This window comes from Xenia sp. Carnegie-2017, unplaced genomic scaffold (assembly GCF_021976095.1).
Source record: "Xenia sp. Carnegie-2017 unplaced genomic scaffold, XeniaSp_v1 HiC_scaffold_1, whole genome shotgun sequence".
NCBI classification, from domain to species: domain Eukaryota; kingdom Metazoa; phylum Cnidaria; class Anthozoa; order Malacalcyonacea; family Xeniidae; genus Xenia; species Xenia sp. Carnegie-2017.
The window spans coordinates 7841583-7859190 of NW_025813402.1; the positions used below are offsets into that span (position 1 = coordinate 7841583).

The 17608-nt window shown below is 35.0% G+C and overlaps 3 protein-coding genes and 2 long non-coding RNA genes across 6 annotated transcripts; 2 read left to right on the forward strand and 3 right to left on the reverse strand.

Moving 5' to 3' along the window:
• Positions 1 to 540: 540 nt before the first annotated feature.
• On the reverse strand, positions 541 to 6296 carry LOC124442725 (Fanconi anemia group C protein-like). Of its 2 annotated transcripts, XM_046993217.1 has the most exons (12): positions 5980 to 6296; positions 5659 to 5743; positions 4840 to 4940; positions 4646 to 4759; positions 4276 to 4346; positions 3731 to 3827; positions 3586 to 3641; positions 3389 to 3492; positions 3144 to 3211; positions 2878 to 2964; positions 2020 to 2075; positions 541 to 1580 (listed from the first exon to the last, which is right to left on the reverse strand). In XM_046993217.1, the coding sequence occupies exons 1-12, from the start codon at positions 6127 to 6129 to the stop codon at positions 1418 to 1420; spliced, it is 1152 nt and encodes a 383-aa protein (XP_046849173.1). In that variant the 5' UTR covers positions 6130 to 6296; the 3' UTR covers positions 541 to 1417. The 2 variants fall into 2 exon arrangements, with proteins under 2 accessions (XP_046849173.1, XP_046849180.1); XM_046993224.1 differs by lacking the exon at positions 2020 to 2075 and having other exon boundaries at positions 1501 to 1580.
• Positions 6297 to 7226: 930 nt separating this feature from the next.
• Positions 7227 to 7924, reverse strand: LOC124438094. Its single transcript, XR_006945974.1, has 2 exons — positions 7866 to 7924; positions 7227 to 7749 (listed from the first exon to the last, which is right to left on the reverse strand). It is a non-coding gene; the product is annotated as an uncharacterized LOC124438094 (long non-coding RNA).
• A 229-nt stretch (positions 7925 to 8153) lies between these two features.
• LOC124438324 lies at positions 8154 to 8756 on the forward strand. Its single transcript, XR_006946054.1, has 3 exons — positions 8154 to 8199; positions 8277 to 8465; positions 8567 to 8756. It is a non-coding gene; the product is annotated as an uncharacterized LOC124438324 (long non-coding RNA).
• Positions 8757 to 9137: 381 nt separating this feature from the next.
• On the forward strand, positions 9138 to 10725 carry LOC124438315 (TM2 domain-containing protein CG10795-like). Its single transcript, XM_046988378.1, has 5 exons — positions 9138 to 9528; positions 9782 to 9866; positions 10002 to 10093; positions 10182 to 10255; positions 10457 to 10725. The coding sequence occupies exons 1-5, from the start codon at positions 9240 to 9242 to the stop codon at positions 10556 to 10558; spliced, it is 642 nt and encodes a 213-aa protein (XP_046844334.1). The 5' UTR covers positions 9138 to 9239; the 3' UTR covers positions 10559 to 10725.
• Positions 10726 to 11281: 556 nt separating this feature from the next.
• On the reverse strand, positions 11282 to 16057 carry LOC124438307 (SURP and G-patch domain-containing protein 1-like). The gene is made up of 7 exons (XM_046988367.1): positions 15640 to 16057; positions 14218 to 14317; positions 13388 to 13664; positions 12898 to 13075; positions 12194 to 12446; positions 11617 to 11746; positions 11282 to 11540 (listed from the first exon to the last, which is right to left on the reverse strand). The coding sequence occupies exons 1-7, from the start codon at positions 16034 to 16036 to the stop codon at positions 11514 to 11516; spliced, it is 1362 nt and encodes a 453-aa protein (XP_046844323.1). The 5' UTR covers positions 16037 to 16057; the 3' UTR covers positions 11282 to 11513.
• Positions 16058 to 17608: the final 1551 nt, after the last annotated feature.

The window sequence follows — 17608 nt, forward strand, 5'->3', positions numbered from 1 at the left end:
TGATTTTTCCGTCCGGATCGAAAGCTACAGATCAAACATTAATTTCATTGTTTGTCTCAATTGCAAGCTGCATTACCTGCAAGCCTTACCTTCACCCAAGCCTTTTCTTCGTCCTATCTTAGATTTATTGTTGTGTTCAGTCTTTGTGGCAGGGTATTCTATATGATTGTGCCCTCAAACTTTTTTAAAGGCCTTTTGTTGAACATGGTCCACGTCATTTTGGAAATTCGCTACGACTAGTTGTAACTGGTAGTAACAGGGTTGAAGTGGAAATCGCTGAAAGAGCGCTAGCGAGGCTTCATGTTTGGCAAAAATACATACAGTTACATAATACAGGAACGAAAATAAACAATTTTTTAATATTCGTTGAAAATGAAGAAAAATATACATTCGCAATTAATAGAAGATTGCAATTAGTGCCACGCCATTGATAGAAACTTGAACTCGATATAATAATTGTTTGTCAAATTATCATTTGTACAGTACGTCATTGTTGATTACACTTGCAAATATCGACCAATCGGAGACAAAAACACAATGTCAAATCATTAATTAATTAATGGCAGGATGACTCCCACCCAATTTTATGCAAATCTCAAATGCTCGTTTTTAACATACTCAAAACCACAGGTCAAAAAAAACGGACAGTTCTAAATTCTAATACAACCTGAAGCCTTAATAATAAGAAATATCAATGTTTTTACTTTTCAATGTGAGTCATTTTCTCTTTACTACACTGTATCAGCAAACGTTCGAGTGAACTTCAAAAATAAACCAGTCCTTTGCAAATAAATTTTTATCAAATCTTCAATCATGGCGATCATAAGATGCGTATTACAAAAACAGAAACTTCTTAAACAAACCTCTCGAAACGGGCGCGTCATTTTCATGCGACATTGTCGCTTCTTTGTGCATAATTATCAAGAAAGTGGAAAATACCTTGGTATTAGAAAACCTTGACAAATTTGACGATAAATTCAATAAAAACATATGGGAGAATAATACGTCCTCGCCGGGACAGGCAATGTAACTTTACATCAATTTAAGAGATTGTAGCATATTGAAATTTAGATCAACATATGTTGTGACTAGCACAATGATTAGAAAAAAAATCTTTTATGCCTTCCTGGTAAGTGAAAAAGTGTGTTTACGTCATTAAAAAATCGTGCGACCAGTTGAAGTGAGATATTCTTGGAACGAAGAATACCGCCTGAGTCGAGACTGAAATCACAATCTACTCGACATTTATCAGGTTACATAACATTAATTATGTTACATAACCTTCTCCAGGTTACAAAACCTTGAACAATTTACATAATCTTTATCAGATTAAATAACCTTTAACTGGCTATCTAATCTGAAAGAAAAGGTAGTAACATCGTACACTAATTTTTCAGACTTAAATATCAATGGCTCACTAGGTTTGTAAAGCAGGCCTATACACACAGGATTCGAAAAGAATCAAATTGGTGTTGGGATGCATGAACTTTTCCCCGTGATCTTCATCAGAAATAAGTCCCGTTAGCACTTCAAGGAATTTTGTGACATGTGTGCTACCACGCGTTTCAAACACCACTCGCCTTTAAACAAGAAAATAACAAAGAAAATCAATACATTCAAAATAAACATCGACGACGTATCGCGACATACAATGGTGGTAGCAGAAAGGCTTTTGTAGCAGTAAAATATCTCTATCGAGCAATGATTAGCAGGTTGTTCCCTCAATATTAATTGATTTTTCAAGCAATAGGTAACTAACATTTCAATAGACTCTTTGTCTAACAAGAAATATCATTAAAATCAAACTGCGTTATACATACAGCTGCGTGTATGTGAAGCTGGAAAAAACAAATCGATGCAGCAATCGAAATTTAATAAATCAAAATGGAGTTCGATGACAAGTTCTGACGTCATGCACTATTAGGGTGAACTAAAATCTTTTAACGGTCAGAAACAAAACGATTATTTTAAAGAAAAAAGTATCAGAATTCGATTAATTAGCAAAAGCATACATCGTACCTTACAATTTCGTATGCGATGCAAAGTAATGAAGGGTTTTCGTTTAAAGCTTTTGGCTGTAAATCAAAACAAAAACCAAACCAAATCAACGTTAAATAGGAAATAAGAAAATATGGCTGACATTACGACAAATCACCCAAAGTAACAAAAGAAAACTGTTTTATCAACACATGAAAAAAGAAATTCTCCTCAAAGAACAACGGCGAAGCTCAACTACACGGTGAAGCTGGTGCATTCACTTCTTGTGAAGTTTTTTTTGTAAAATTTAGCTTCGCAGCTACTATGTTCAATGAATTTGAAAACACGTTCTCGCAACATTTCTATTCCTTCGCATTTGTTTTGATGTTTATAAACAAATCTCTCGTGTACAACGACACCAATCCCTTTGAGAATTGACTCAAAATTAAGACAACAAAAGTACATTTCGACTCTAAAGACACGTTGCACACATTCCATACAGTTGCAATGTATAGAATAATTGACGTCACAGGGCAGAGTTTAGTCCTCCACGTGTTTCTATTAGAAATTACGAGCTTAGTTTAAAGGATTAGGGACAACAAAAATGTAATTTTTTCACGATTCAAATGGCATGGCGTAGAAATTTACTGTCTCACATAGCATTCAACTGCGGCGAAAAATAATGCGCCCTAGTTAACACACTGAGTTTTTTTACGGTCAATGGCATAGCCAGATTGATAATTGAGCAAGGGGGCTAATATTCACATATGGACGTTTCGCCGGATAAAGTTCCTTTTAAATAAATTCCTTCGTATGGATATGCATTTATGAATAATACCCCGGCTACAAAATATCTACGTAGATAGTTACGGCATTGTTTCCGGTCACAAATCATCTCACCAATTCTCTCTTGGATATGAACTTCTTCATTTCTGTCAATGACATGTCTTGTCTTTCGAAACAACAAATTTCTAAGAGCGTAATTATCTTGAGACGTAAAACAAAAAAAGTGAGATAAAACATGGAAAAAAACATGATCGAGAAAGATTAAAATTATGTTAAACAAAAAACTCGTGTTAAACATTAAACATCACCTAGATGTTCGAAATGCAAGATGAAATTGGATAATTGCAGAGATATAATGCACGCATGCGCAGGACATTTACCTCTTCTTCAAAATATTCGTCATCTTTTAACCATAAGTTCAGGCGTGCTTTGTAAGAGAGTGCATGACCTAAATAAACACGCAGATAGTAAAATAAACAACCAATTGTTATGCTGCAGTTGACTATGCTGCTACTTTTCAAAAAAAAATGACCGATTTCGCGATGAATGTATGAAAATGTCTACTGATATTTCAAAACTCTAAATAGCCAGGAAGGCGATTCAAAATAAAATTATCATCGCTAACATTGCTTCAATCCAAAATAGAAGTCCTTGGGATCATCCTTTAATTCATTAATGAAGTGGGGTGAAAGGGCTTGCTCAGCTAAAATAGCACCACAACTTGAGGCCCTGCCAAAAAATACATGCCGAATTATTCTCTCGAGCAAATGAAACTATTACATTTAAACAATCACAAATACATGAAATGTAAACGAAACCTACACGAAATCGTTGTTGACCACATCACTTGCTGTTGTACAACAAAGAAGAGCTTCAACCTATTTGCAAATGATGTTTGTAGTAATCGGTGTCAAAAATTACCAGAAATCTTCTACTCCTTAAAAACGTAATTCAAAAGCAAATTTACCAAAGGAGAAACGATTCTGTTCGGTAAGATCGGTAAACAAATTTCGGAAATACTTCTAAGTTTGTTTCCATTGACATGATATTTTGGGATGAACTGTCTGTAAGTGGAGTATTTTCGTCAGCCATCCAAAATCTTATTGAAAACTGTCAATGTGAATCGGTATATAGAGAGAAAGTATTTCTAATTACATGAAATATACAACGCTTAAATATGTCTGTTTTTCGTAAATAATATGCAACGAATGATAACGTGTTTGTATGATATCATGAGCATGAAACGAGTTTGTACGCAAATTTTAACTATTTACAGGAAACGTTTCTCTACGACATCTCTGAACAAATGCGGCGGCTTTGAGTGTGATTAAAAAAGAACCCAGCTGATGCTAGTTTTACATGGCACACTGGAAGGTTACATCTTCCTCATCCTCCTCCCCCTCACGCCACTGCTTGCGTGTTTCATACATCCCATATGATCTCGTTTAGATCACAGGCAAATCGATAACAAACATTTTATCTTTATTAAGTACCATATTCCAAGAGTCTTACCCGATCATATGGCACCATTTTCGGCAGCGTGAAGTTGTGTAGGAAAGATCATTTACCAAAGAAATGACAAGCTGTACAAAACAACAAAAAAACACGTTAAATAGTAACATGTGCTGCGATTTATTTTTACATATTAATCCAGAAATCATTTGCAGTTTATGAACGATTCAAACAAACAATGAATAGTTTCTAGGGCACGAGACAAATCAAAAAAGCAACCACGTATATCTGTAGGATTTCTTAAGCAAGTATCATATAAAATTCTATAACATTATGCCCAATACTAAGAAAAATGGATCGTGACAAATCTATGAAACTGCTGGAATTTTTGCCGCATTCAGTCATATTGACATCAATTTGAAAGCCTTACATCTTTATTGAATTCTTCGGTGATGTCAGGAGGCTGAAGACCCATCTCTTCTGCAAAGTTGATATATGTATCAACAGTTTTTGGTCGAGATGAGCATAACATTTTAAACTTGGACTATAAACAAAAAATATGATAGAACGATTGTTCACAATGCAAACAAAAAAGTACAAGATTTCTCATTGATATACACATACTTTAACCCACTTAATGGACTTATCATGAGTTCCATCTTTTTGCGCTTGAGTTGAAATAGACACAGCAGTAACACATTGCAGAACAAGTTGATAAAGGTCAACTATAATGATCAAAAGCATGAATACAAAACTCATGTGGGTTACTCATATTCATGTATGCATGATATGTCAAATTAAGTTCCTTTAAAATCCACCATGGATTATAACTTGCTTATATGATTATAAGGCCTTAGACAATGTTCAACTAACTTTTCCATCAGTTAATAAAAACTGCTTTTGATAGCTTACGGTACGATTTTGTAGAACTCCAACTGATTATATAATCCTTAAATTTTTAGAGGAATATCAAAGATCAAACTTGACTATATACCAGTAGGTTTCTTTGGCAACACATTTGAATTTTTAATAATGAACGGCTTTCTATATTTTGAAAAGTCAAAATCTACATTCTAACAATACTTTAGAAGTGAGAAATTAAGTTGTGTTTGTTTTACATGGGAAAATTTTTCTTGTTTGAATAAAAATTAATACGCAATGACAGCCATGATATTGCACTGATCTACAGGGTACCAATGCAAAACACAACCTTACGTCCCCCCCCCCCAAAAAAAAAAACTGGGGGTTCTATGTTCTGGGAAACTGGTACCAACTTTGTAGTGTTTTCAAGTTTTTCGTCCTTGGTAATTTCTGGACCGACTCAAAAATTCATGGGAGTCACATCCCCTGCCCTTCCACTTAATGGGCATCACTGCACAATACTGCTGAAAATGGTGTACTGTAGCAAACATCAGAAAAATTTTCTATTTTTCAATTACCTACCTGTAGTTTGAATGGTAACATTATTCAGTAAAGTCTGTAAAAATTTGGGAATGCTAGGAAACTGGATGAGAATTTCTTTTGGTTCCTTCAAAATCACGAAACAAACATCTTGAGTATGAACACATTAATTATATATATGTAGAGTAGAAGCAAGATAAAACTACACTATTAAACTATTTACTTTAATGTTGGTCCTTGGATAGGGCAGAGAAAACAAAGTTATGTTATTTAACTAATGCAATTTCTTGCATGTATTGTATGACAAATTCAACAAATGAACAGACAACTGGAGCAGTCAAGCAGGTGGGAGGCGCTACTTACCAAACCAGTAACTGTGTCCTTTACCAAGCAAAGGAAAGATTTCAATTCAACAGATATACTTCTGATCTCAAGTGCAGATGTGCCAAGATGTGTTAAAATTTTAATTCGATCAAGCCATGATTGAATGATTTGCTCACTTAATACTGACATTTCAGGAAAAAAACATGTACAAATCAAAGTATGTGAAGTGAAAAAATGACTTGAGTTTGTTCTTGTCTGTTTGCAAATGCTGCTTATGGTGTCAGGGTGTCAGTGGTCAATGGCATTGTTCCCATTGGTCAATAGTGACCATTCCATGCCACACCGCTCATATACGATTCTACTGCGCACTGCGCACCAGTGCTCTCACTTTTAAAGAATTATCCTTAAAAATAGAATTTCTAAAGGTTTTAAGGATACTTTTAAGGATGTTTTTATACTTTAAATTAACATACACTAAATAATATTTAATGTTTCTTTACAAATACAACGTTGAAAAACTTGAAAACAGCAAAAAAGGAGGAAAAACCATGAATAAAATACTTTTTGTGCCTATGTGATCTTGCCTTGTAGAAATTTTTACAAATTTAAGGAATTTAATGCAAGTTAAAGGAATTTTTAAGCGTTTTCTAAGGAACTAGGAAATTTTATTGTGAATGCACTGCTGCGCACCAGAGCCCTCTATTAGCAAGAGTTGGGACAAATGGTCTGGGGCGAGCGCGGAGCCGCCATTTTGGTTCCTACTTGCAAAGTTAAACTATAATAATACTATTGGAAATTGGGTTTATATGCAAAAGAAGAAGGCAATTTAAGCTTATTCCATGGTAGTATCAAATATATTAGGAATAATAGCAAGTTCTTTGCGTTTTTTTAACGATTTGCGGCAGACCTGATTTAATTTCATTGGTTTGAGCTTCGTTTGCGGTTTACTAGTTCGTGCTTCAAATTGATCGTGACCCATTGTAAGAAGTATTTTCGTACGTGAACGTGTTTTCTCGGCTTATGTTCCGACTCTGTAAGAAGTTTTCAAGATCTTTAAGCTTGGTGACAAGCGGCAATGTTATCCTGGCATCAGTGTTATCAAATACTTGGACAAGACTTTGTTCGAAACTTCGAATCATAGTAATCATGCAGTTTTCTGTTCAAGATTTGAATGATGCTACTTGCTACTTTGGAGTTGGCATTATTTCATTTGCGATTAACTAATTCTCGCATTGCAACAGATCGTGAGCCATTGCCAGAAGAAGATTTCATGTTTTCAGTTTTTCTTTCGAAGAAGAGCGTAAATCCTGACACGAAAATAGGTTTTTAAAATCTTTGACTTAGCTTGGTGGCAATCGGGAATATTACTGTCAGCCATGGCAAGGCATTTGTCAACAAGAGCACTCAGGATACTATTCACTTTCATTACTTGTGCCTCACTAGCCACGAATATGCTCTCTGCACGAAGGAGTAATTTCTTTACCTCTTGCGAAATATATGTAAGAGATGATCCGGTGTTGTCGCGAAGCTGGACAAGACTTTGCATTGATACGATATAGTCATGCAATTCTGGTTTAGGAGGATCTGCAAGTAAGGTTTTCAAACATTCGTGGCAGCGACCATTTAGTTTGATGAACTGGTGGACTGCATACCCTCCAAGATGGTCCAAGCTTGACAATTCTGATGTAGAGAGAGAGAGCAATGGCCGATGACTGACTCAGTTCTTGTGTCAAAATCATATGATGGAATGATTGCCATTTCGTCAAGCAAAAGAACACAGTCTCTTTCTTCATCTCCCATGGAGGAAGCCTTTCAATGCAAATTAACCTTCAGTATACAATATGTAGGTATTCTTATGTAGCTACTTTAGAAAGTCAAAACACAACAGTAATGCTTTTGTGTTTTCTATTAGTTTCTATGTTTACCTTCAATTGCAATGCTGCAAAAACCTCATATGTAAGACCCGAGGAAAATTCAATGTGCTCCATTCACGATTAAGTGTTCTTATAGAAGGTAATGGATAATTCATCCCAAGTAAAGTGCTGTATCCAGTTGCTCCACATGAATATCTTATTTTTATAGCACTTTCAATTGTGTTATTTGACCACCTAACTAAAAATAAAAAAATCAAATGTAAATTTTAAACTTATATTTAATATATTTGTTTTTTTAGTGTGGAAGTGCAAAATTTCATTAATATACTTCATCAATTTAAAATGGTATTGCTTAACCTTTTCCATAACCAGGCTTCTTGGAAAGGTAGGCTATTTGGTCTTCATTAAATAAAGCAGATATGTTGTTTGCTAGGTTTTATGATTTTCTTTTGCTTTTTTCAGCTCTTTCTTCAACATTTCCGATTCCTCTCGCAGCTTTGTGTGACTTTGACTATTTGTGCTACTTTGAGGATTGCTCAAGTCCAACTCAGTCACAGTCATTGTAGATTGTACAGAGTCAAGATTATTATCATCTTGGCTACTATCACTCTCAATGGCAACAGGTTGTGGTGACACTATGTGAACAAGAAGGTAAACATGTGTATATTTCCCATTGGTCAATAATTTATAATGTACTGAAGATGCCAAAACGTTAGAGTACTGACCAGTGTTCACTTTTAATTCTCGTTTAGTTGGACTCTTTCTTCGAAGCACAGGCTTTCGATGTGTGAACAGAGTTGGTACTGCGTTTGGTCGAAGTTTGCCGGGGATTTTAGGCTCGAATTGATTCGCTTCGAAGTGAACCTTAAGGAGCCGCACCACAATATCACAACACACAAATGCAAATTTGTTGTAAATATTTATTAAAAATTTTAAAATTTACATTGTCATTGTCATGTTAATTATCTAAAGAACAACAAGAGTATAATTGCCTCGCAAAGTCTCGCCGACGCCGTGTTAAAGTTCTCTCTTTTTATTGCACAAAGCCATTTCTTTCGTTTTTCGTTGTTTCTCGACCCTGAGGGTATGCGGTACATTTTGTATCCGTCAGATGAACGATTATTGCACCCACACGCGCAACAAAACACCATATTTATCTTAAAAACTGTGAACACTAATAATAATCGCTATGTAAACACTAGTACAAGTTTCAAAAGTAGGAACCAAAATGGCGGGTTTTGATCAGATGACCGAAACTGACCAATCAGCGTGTACAAATAAGAGAACAATACATGTCCCAACTCTTGTACTATAGAGGGCTCTGCTGCGCACTATTTGTTCCAATATGGCTGTCAAATTCAGAAATACTGTCACTGAAGAACGGTAACGAAGTGAATACAGAAAATCCTGGAAAGATTTATCTAAATGGTCTATTTGAAAACAGGATACACATCTCAAAAGACTAGTTCATTAATTTTAAGTGTTCTTACTTCTATCATTGATTCCAAAGCAATGTCCAACTCTGTCGTCGTTTTACTTTTGCTATTCACTGGAATGGTTTCCGTTGTTCCTACGAATAACACTGATATGTGTTATAAAAATATATCTTGCAACAAACTTCTTCCTGGCCAGTACATATGTACGAAAATACCGAAAATCAACACTGAAACCCAATCGGCAGAGGGCTGTAATAGAATAAGCCGCACTGTCGAAGGTTGGAATAGTTTAGTTATTTATGGGGTTTCTAAATCATTTGCCACACGTTATAGTACGCCTTTTGTGTTTTCAAAATTTACTTTTAGAACTGTGAAAAAAATCAAGGTTGTAGTTTTGTAGACATGTTGCAATCATTTTATCAATTTAGATTACTTTTCCATTTAAAAAATCATATCTTTGAATGATGACAACACTCGACTTAGTGACGTGGTAGTTCAGAAAACAGAAAACATGTTATCATATGTTTGTAGTCACATGTACCGTAGCTCCTGGAATAAACTGTACTGGGATGTTAAAAGACAGAACATTTAAAAAAGCACAACCATGCAGATATACGTACGTAAGATTTTCTTTATAACTTTAAATGAATTTATCAGAACTGGTGCAAAGCTCAATTTTGAATATTCGTGAATTGTACCTAGTTGCAAAACCTTAACAAATGTTCATTTCAATTCATTATTTAAAATGTAGAAATGGATATGATCACACCATTGCGTTGATGTTATCTGTTTTCTTGGGGATGTTTGGAATGGACAGGTTTTATCTTGGATATCCAGCATTAGGTTGTTCCACATTAACTTTGAGTGCTTTTCTTTATTGATAGCGGCTAGAAATCAAATGCTTAAAATCATGATTGGCACATGTTTTTAGGTTTGCTCAAACTTTCAACTCTTGGATTTTTCTTTCTATTTCAACTTGTGGATATTATTCTTATTGCAATGCAGGTACAATCTATAAGTAGTAATCTTTGAAACTATACATTTCCATAGGAAAATCTCATGCAAGGTAGAATTAATGCATCAGTTTGCTGTTCAACTTGTGCACTCTTTTTGCCATCACTATGATAAAAATACAAATGTATCTCTAAAAGCCATAGCTTGCAAAGTAATTAATTTACAATTTGGATGTCGACCTTATCTTTTTAGATTGTTGGTCCAGCAGATGGATCTGAGTATGTCATTGATTATTATGGACCTAGATTGTTTCACATTACACAGGATAGTGATACTTATCACCAACCTTTGTAATATAAAATAATTTTAACCTAAATTATCCAAACATTATGCTGCCCCTTCAAGAAGCTGTACGTATGTAGAGATGATAAATTTGAAAATTATTTGCATGTATATTTTGTATGTAAGATAGTACAGTAGGTATGTAGAAATGAAATTACATCCAACAATGAAATTTATCATCCATGCGTACCACGTGTTACATAATGTTTAGTAACTATTCATTGTAAAATGATCATATGATTTCTGTAGGTAGACAAAATAGGAGAGCATGGTTGAATTTTGTTCAACCCATTTCTCTACAACTTGCCTCATACATATTACGTCTACCTGCTACTTTCGCGGAACCATGAAAACGACTGTTCATTGGGTGAAGTCTTAAGTCTGGTTCTCATGTAGTCGTACTAGTCGTTTCATCATTTCAATCTTCTCAATCGTATCTAAATCGCAAGCCAATAGAGCAGAACTCTATCCACACAACTTGAAAGACTCAATTGAGATGACTCGTTTGAGCCCTATCGGCTTACGTTCTAGAGACGCAGACTAGGAAGGATGAAAGGATGCAACGCCTCGTACACCTATTTATAAACCAGGCTTCAATTTACGACATATGCTATTTGGAGAAAATATTTATGTACTTAAGAGATTGCACTATTGAATGGTCTTATACGTTCTCACCAAATATGAGCATTTCACGTTTAATCGACCTAAACTGAACACGCATAGAATAGCCTGGTGTTAATGGAGAATATTTTTATTACAGTACACGTTGTTAATCCACTTTTTATCTTATCACACCAAGGTGGGTTAAATGTAAATGAGCAGCGTTGAAAGCTCTCGAATCATTGTAAATCGCACTCAATAGATATCAGGAAACATAAAAGCATTTTGTACAGCATATAAAAAGTCCTGTATAATCGCAAAAAAGTTGGGTTGTCTTCTGAAGCATAGCGAAACATGTGTAGAAGATTCAGTAATAAGGTCGTCGAGGATTGTTCTGAAAAAGAAATATTTCTAAACGACGGAAGGGTGAATTTTAGGGTAAAAGGACAGCAGGTTATAGTTTTACTTACCAAAGGATTGGGCCTGAATTTATAAGCTAATTGCATTCGTTTTCTGTACAAGTCAAATTCATCATCTTCATTTTTAATGTCATCTGGTTTTACTGCTCCTACGCCAGTGGCATCGAAGGATGTTTTACCCCTAGAAATACAAAAACCAAAACAAGTAGTGATATGTTCACGATAAATTCACGAATATGCATTGACTTTCATAAAGCCCAGTTTTCACCACTTTCAAGTTTCACCAGTTTCAGTCACTTGTCACTCAAGCATTTGCAGTTGTTACATACAACAAAGATCAAATTTTGAAACGACCCGGAAAATTATATGAAGACCAACTTTACTATGTTCTTCTATTAGAACTGTGGATATAAAGTTTTTACTCGTTGATGATGAGTATACTGTTCTATGAAAGAATGTTATATGCAGTGCGGTGAAATTAAATGAAGATATGATCACCTGATTGAGTCACCTGAATTTTTCAGGTTCATGAGACAATGGCTTAAATTGTCCAGCAAAGTGCGAAGATCATATCTTCATTTAATTTAGTATACTGTTCTGTTATTCGTATTGGTAAAATGTTTCATACTTGTTAACAGGAGCTTTGATTCCTTCTCCAGAACTTCCTAATCCCGTTCCTTCTTGCCAACCAGCTTTTTGAAGCATTTTATAACCGATATTTTCCTCGGTAAGCTTGTGCTCCGCATAATCTTCATACACGAACTCTCCTCCTTCTTTCACAGCTTTCACTTTGCCGAGGAATTTATCTAATTCTTCTTTAGGTAAGAAATCGCCGATGAAATGTTTTCCCTGACCTTTCTTCGTTAGATCAGAAGCCCACTCTATACACAATGAACAAGAATGAATGTAAAAACAATCAGAAATGATTGCAAGTTAAAATTGCATTTTTTCATCGTTGGGAACTGAATACAATTAGTGAAGATTGTTCAGCGTATGATACAGCACAAGAGAGAATCGTTGTTTCATTTTCTTTAGTTTGAAACGGCAGTGAAACCATAATTGCTCTTAATTGCTCCATAATTGCTCTTAATTCTCAATGGTGGAAAACTGCAACTTCGACTGGCAATTTTTATTTGTTATTTGAAGAGTACTCGATTATTTCAGACTTTTATGAAATGAAAAACATATTATCGGAAGACTAAAAGACCTCATCTCTTTTGCTATATTCAAATAAATACGTATGCAACACAATATCAAATGCACAAGAGCATTTTAAAGCTCAATTCACTTTTTTCACACACACTGCATGTACACAACCGCAACAAACAATACCTATTGTTTTTTCCATCTCATGTTTTCTTTTCTTGTGCTCCCATGTTCCTCCTTCTGTGTCTTCATCGGAATCGTATTCATATACAGGTTTATTTGGGTCATTATTTTTCCTCTTTTTTGCCTCCTTTGCCTCCATGCTTTTCTTTGCAGCGAGTATTTTCTCGTACATTTCCTGAAGCTACATCAAACATACTTAATCGAATAATTATTCAAAAAAAATCTTACAAAAAAGGAAAAACCAGTGGCGGGTCTAGGGTACGTCAAAATAAGTTACTGAAGTTCCTTCTTGCATAAATTTACATTTCCAAACACTTTGAAGGAAAGTTCATTGGTGAAATTATGTTCTTTTGAAATTCAAAACCAATCGTGCTGTTCTGAGATATTTTGAATTTAAAATTTAGGAGCTAAAATTTATTTTGACAAACGCTGAATCCGGTACTGGGATGAATACGCATCTATGCACAAAACCGACTATGCCAAAAATATATACCTCTTTCTGTTCTTGCCTTTGTCTTTCCCTCTCTCTCATTTCCTCGCTGCTAATACTTTGAACGGATGGCGTTGCGCCAATCAGTGATGCTGCCGCCTTTGCTCTGACCTGCGCCAGAGTTGCCGCAAAATCAAAATTGAGGGGAGGGGGGTCTTTTGAAGATGATGACGACGACGACGTGGACGCACTTGATGTCTGCTTGGATAGTTCCTCTTTCTTTTCTTTCAATTTCATTTGATAGAATTTGAATTCATTACTTTCAGGTTCTGACAGGAATCTGTAGATGAAAGTGTTAGTCAAATCTTGTTAAATATTATGTTCATCTTATCTAGAAAAAACGCACCATTCGCCTTTCTAAAGCGAAGTAATAGCGAGCAGTTTGCATGTTAACACATTATCAAACTTAATAACTTAAAATGATTCAGGTGTGATATCAAATTATTTAAGAAATAAAAGATGTTTACTGTGTTTGTACTGGCTTAAGAAAACCTATGAGACCTTTTGGAGAACTCGAGAGAACATCAGTGCAAGCCCGAGAATGAAGGTCGAGGGTTTGTACCTGCTTGTATACGTGACGGGCTAAACATCGCACATGCTACTACAAACACAGCTATACATAGGCCAATCACCGTACGCGTTATGTTGTTTTTATTTTATAAAGTTCAAATCAAAATTGATGAAAAATTACATTCACATCACATTTTCAGCCATATATGTACAGCACGAAAAAAGGTGACTTAAAGCAACGGACGAATTGCAAATGAGGTCAGTAAATGTAATGTGGATACATGAAAAGCAACGTTTACTGCAAAAGATATTCACGTTCTTACTTGTACTTTGGTAGTTTTTTCCAGTTTTCCTCCACTGCGGGATTCTTGACAACAATGGATATCAATTTTTCAATGTCTGCAGCATTTTCTGGTGGAGAGACTTAATACAGGTTCTATCAGATGTGGTGTTCAAGAAATACATCGTTCTTGAATCCAATTGTGATAGTACATTTAATATCATGTAACGAGGGGGGAAAGAAGCTCGCTAACAGACCACAAAGCTATTAGCTAGATTGTCAGAAGACAAATCTGCAAGCACCCACACAAGATTAGATAATTAATGCATTCAAAACTCTTGGAATTGCCTTACTCGGAGATCTTGAAATATCAATTGACTATTACTCCTTCTGTTCACAAAAATTAATTATGTTAATTATACTAAATCACATTTCAATGATTTGTGTTCACTGCTTAGCATGAAAACCACAAAATACCTATATTGCTAGTATGATGCACGCACATAGTACAAGCATTCTACGTTGAATGCCTGAAATCACTTCAATATGACAATATAGCATAGCTTTCACTGGAAATTCAAACATAAAACTTTCTTAACCAAATGAAACTAACGGTTGCCCTGAATGACAAAATAACTGATAATGATGTATGAAGTATAGCATTTTTAAGAGAAAAAAAAACACCTGCCAACAGATCACAACATGTGGCATTGCTTATAAATAAAAAAACACAACAGCATAAATCTCTATTACATACACTGACAATAGCAAACGTAAGTCTCTGCATTATATAATTCAAAGAAAAGGGTCAAATTGGAACAAATGAGACTATGTTAAAACCTCACTAACAGCATACAACGATGTAAAACTTATTGACTTGACAAAAGTTTTCAAACAAATGTCAGATATTACTTAAAATACTGTTCTGAACTCACGAGAATGGTTTGAACACAGGATTATAGTCGTATATTGATTGTTTAGTTTAGTGCAGTCCTGAGAAAGGCTCTTGGTGTTAGCATTGACCTGAACATTTTCACATCCTCAGCATCCATGTCATCTTAGAGTCACTTGACCCTAACACCGACACCAAAAACCCTTCTTGAGACTGCAATAACCTGGATGATAAACATCTTTACGCTCACTTAATTAATAAATGCTTTTGTACATGTATAAATACGGGTGGTCACATTGATTTGAAAGAGGAAAAAAGCAATGCTGAAAATTGAGAAGCTGAAATTTTGGTGCCATGCAAAATGTTCAAATCAAGTTTCATACGTGCCTTGATCACACACAGTGACTAAAAATGACTTGCATCGTAAGACATGGGAATTGTGGAAAGAACTAAGATGTTTTTACTGAAGTAAATCTGATCTTAGAAAGATTTTCCCAATCCAAAATAAATTTCAGATACATATACATAAAGCTCCAATTTGCTTAAGGTTATGATAATCTAATAAAAAATTACCAGTTTCATCTTCGGGATTTTCAAACACGTCATGACGTAGCAACCTTGGTTTCGTCACAGTTTTTGAAGAAGCTGACGGTTTTAAAACCTTCATAGAAACAGTCAATTTACGCTTCTTCGAAGATTCTTCACTTGAAGAGCAAGGCCTCTCTTCTCTCGAATTGTTGGCGGTTTGTTGTTGTTGCATCGCTTGAAAACGAGCAAAAAAATTCCCGTCGTTGTGAAACATATTTTGATTTACAATGGAATTCGAAAAGCTATTAGCTTGGCTAATACTTCCTTGCAAAGGAGTATCATTCTGATAGAATTTTGGAGAGCTTTCAGACTTCTTATCTGCAATGCGCCGAAGTAATTCCTCTTTAGTTTGGTGGACAGATTTATTCGTATGAGAAGCCATGTTGAATTTCTGAGTTCAAATTGAACTAGTTTCAATCAATGAGACGTAGGTAACCCGAACTTTTCCTTTTGTCTTTCAAGTTTTTCGGACTCTTTCACTTAGGCTTTCCCCGTAAAAGTTGAAATGAGCAGAGAAAGCAAATTATTTTTTGATTGGAAATAACGGTTAAAACCCTACTAATATTGACAGTTCTGGATTTTTTTATCTTCAACTTATTGACTTTTGTAAAATAGAATCACTACGAGAAGGAAATGTAATAAATACTAATTTTGCTCAAAAACCATTTTTCTAGTTTGAACATAAAATTCATTGACACCCATGCTCACTAACTCGTTTCAAATTCTAATTTCTACCAAAGCGCATCGCAAAATTTATAATTAGCTACAAAGTAATCGATTTCAAACGACTAAAATTCAATTAGTCAAGTTTTTTTACGAAAAAGCTTTGTTGCTTCCTTTCTTAACATTTTTCTACTCCAAAAGAAAACTATTGAGTTCACACTGGAATTAGAAAAGGCAAGAACAGTAATCCACATAATAAGGACAAGCTGATCAATCCTGTCTGAGTACGGGGTAATTATATTGAGCAAACTTCCTGGAATGATATAAAGGAGAAAAAAAACCACGGCAACAATAAAACAGGACTTCGCTATTTTTATTTCCTTCAACAAAAGCTTCGTTTTGGTTCGTTTGCTCGTATCATTTGAATCAGACAACTTCCATTTGAACATCGTTATCTTCCTTACAACAAAATAAATACGCATGTAAACAAAGAAAAGGTAACAAAAGAGGACAACAATCTTTGCCATGTTGTACTTTACCACTAGTCCATTATCCACAATGAAGGCTGCGGTCTTTGCTACACAATCAATGACACCAACAGCGCTCACACCAACGAATAATTTAGTTTTTGTAACTTTGGTGTTGTAGTCATAAGGATATAAAATCGAAATGTGTCTTTCCCAAGTTAGAGCAAATAAATTTACATTTGAGAATCCCACTGTATAAAGTAGTGATAGCAATGATGCGGTATTCAGTACGCAATTAACAGTGCCCTTAATTGTATTTAACAGGAATACGAGAAAGATCGGCATTGCAACAAGACTGCATATCAAATCTATAAAAGATTGCAACAATATGATAAAGTAACATGGCTTTTCCTTCAACTGAGATGATTTTTGGATCGTTAGAATTGCGACTGCATTGAGAAATGCTGTCATAATCATCAGAAGACAATCCAATGCGATCAAAAAAAAATGATTGATACGCATGCCATGCGATGGTAGTTTCGTCAGAGTAAAGTGGCTTAAACCAAGAACGTTGCATGTGACAATGGTATTATGTAAAGTAAAATTCATCTTGATGGTTCTGTGTTCAAATCCTAGTGTTTCTTTTTTCAGTGTGCACATGAAGCTTATGTACAAATCGATGACATTGGGTCTAATCGATAGCAAAATGCGCAATATATATGCCAGACTTCTCTAGTTTGGCGCTGTAAACTGCTAAATAACAGCTGCTCTTTGTTCATTCAGAGATACGAACTTGACAAAAAATTGATCGAACCTTTGACATG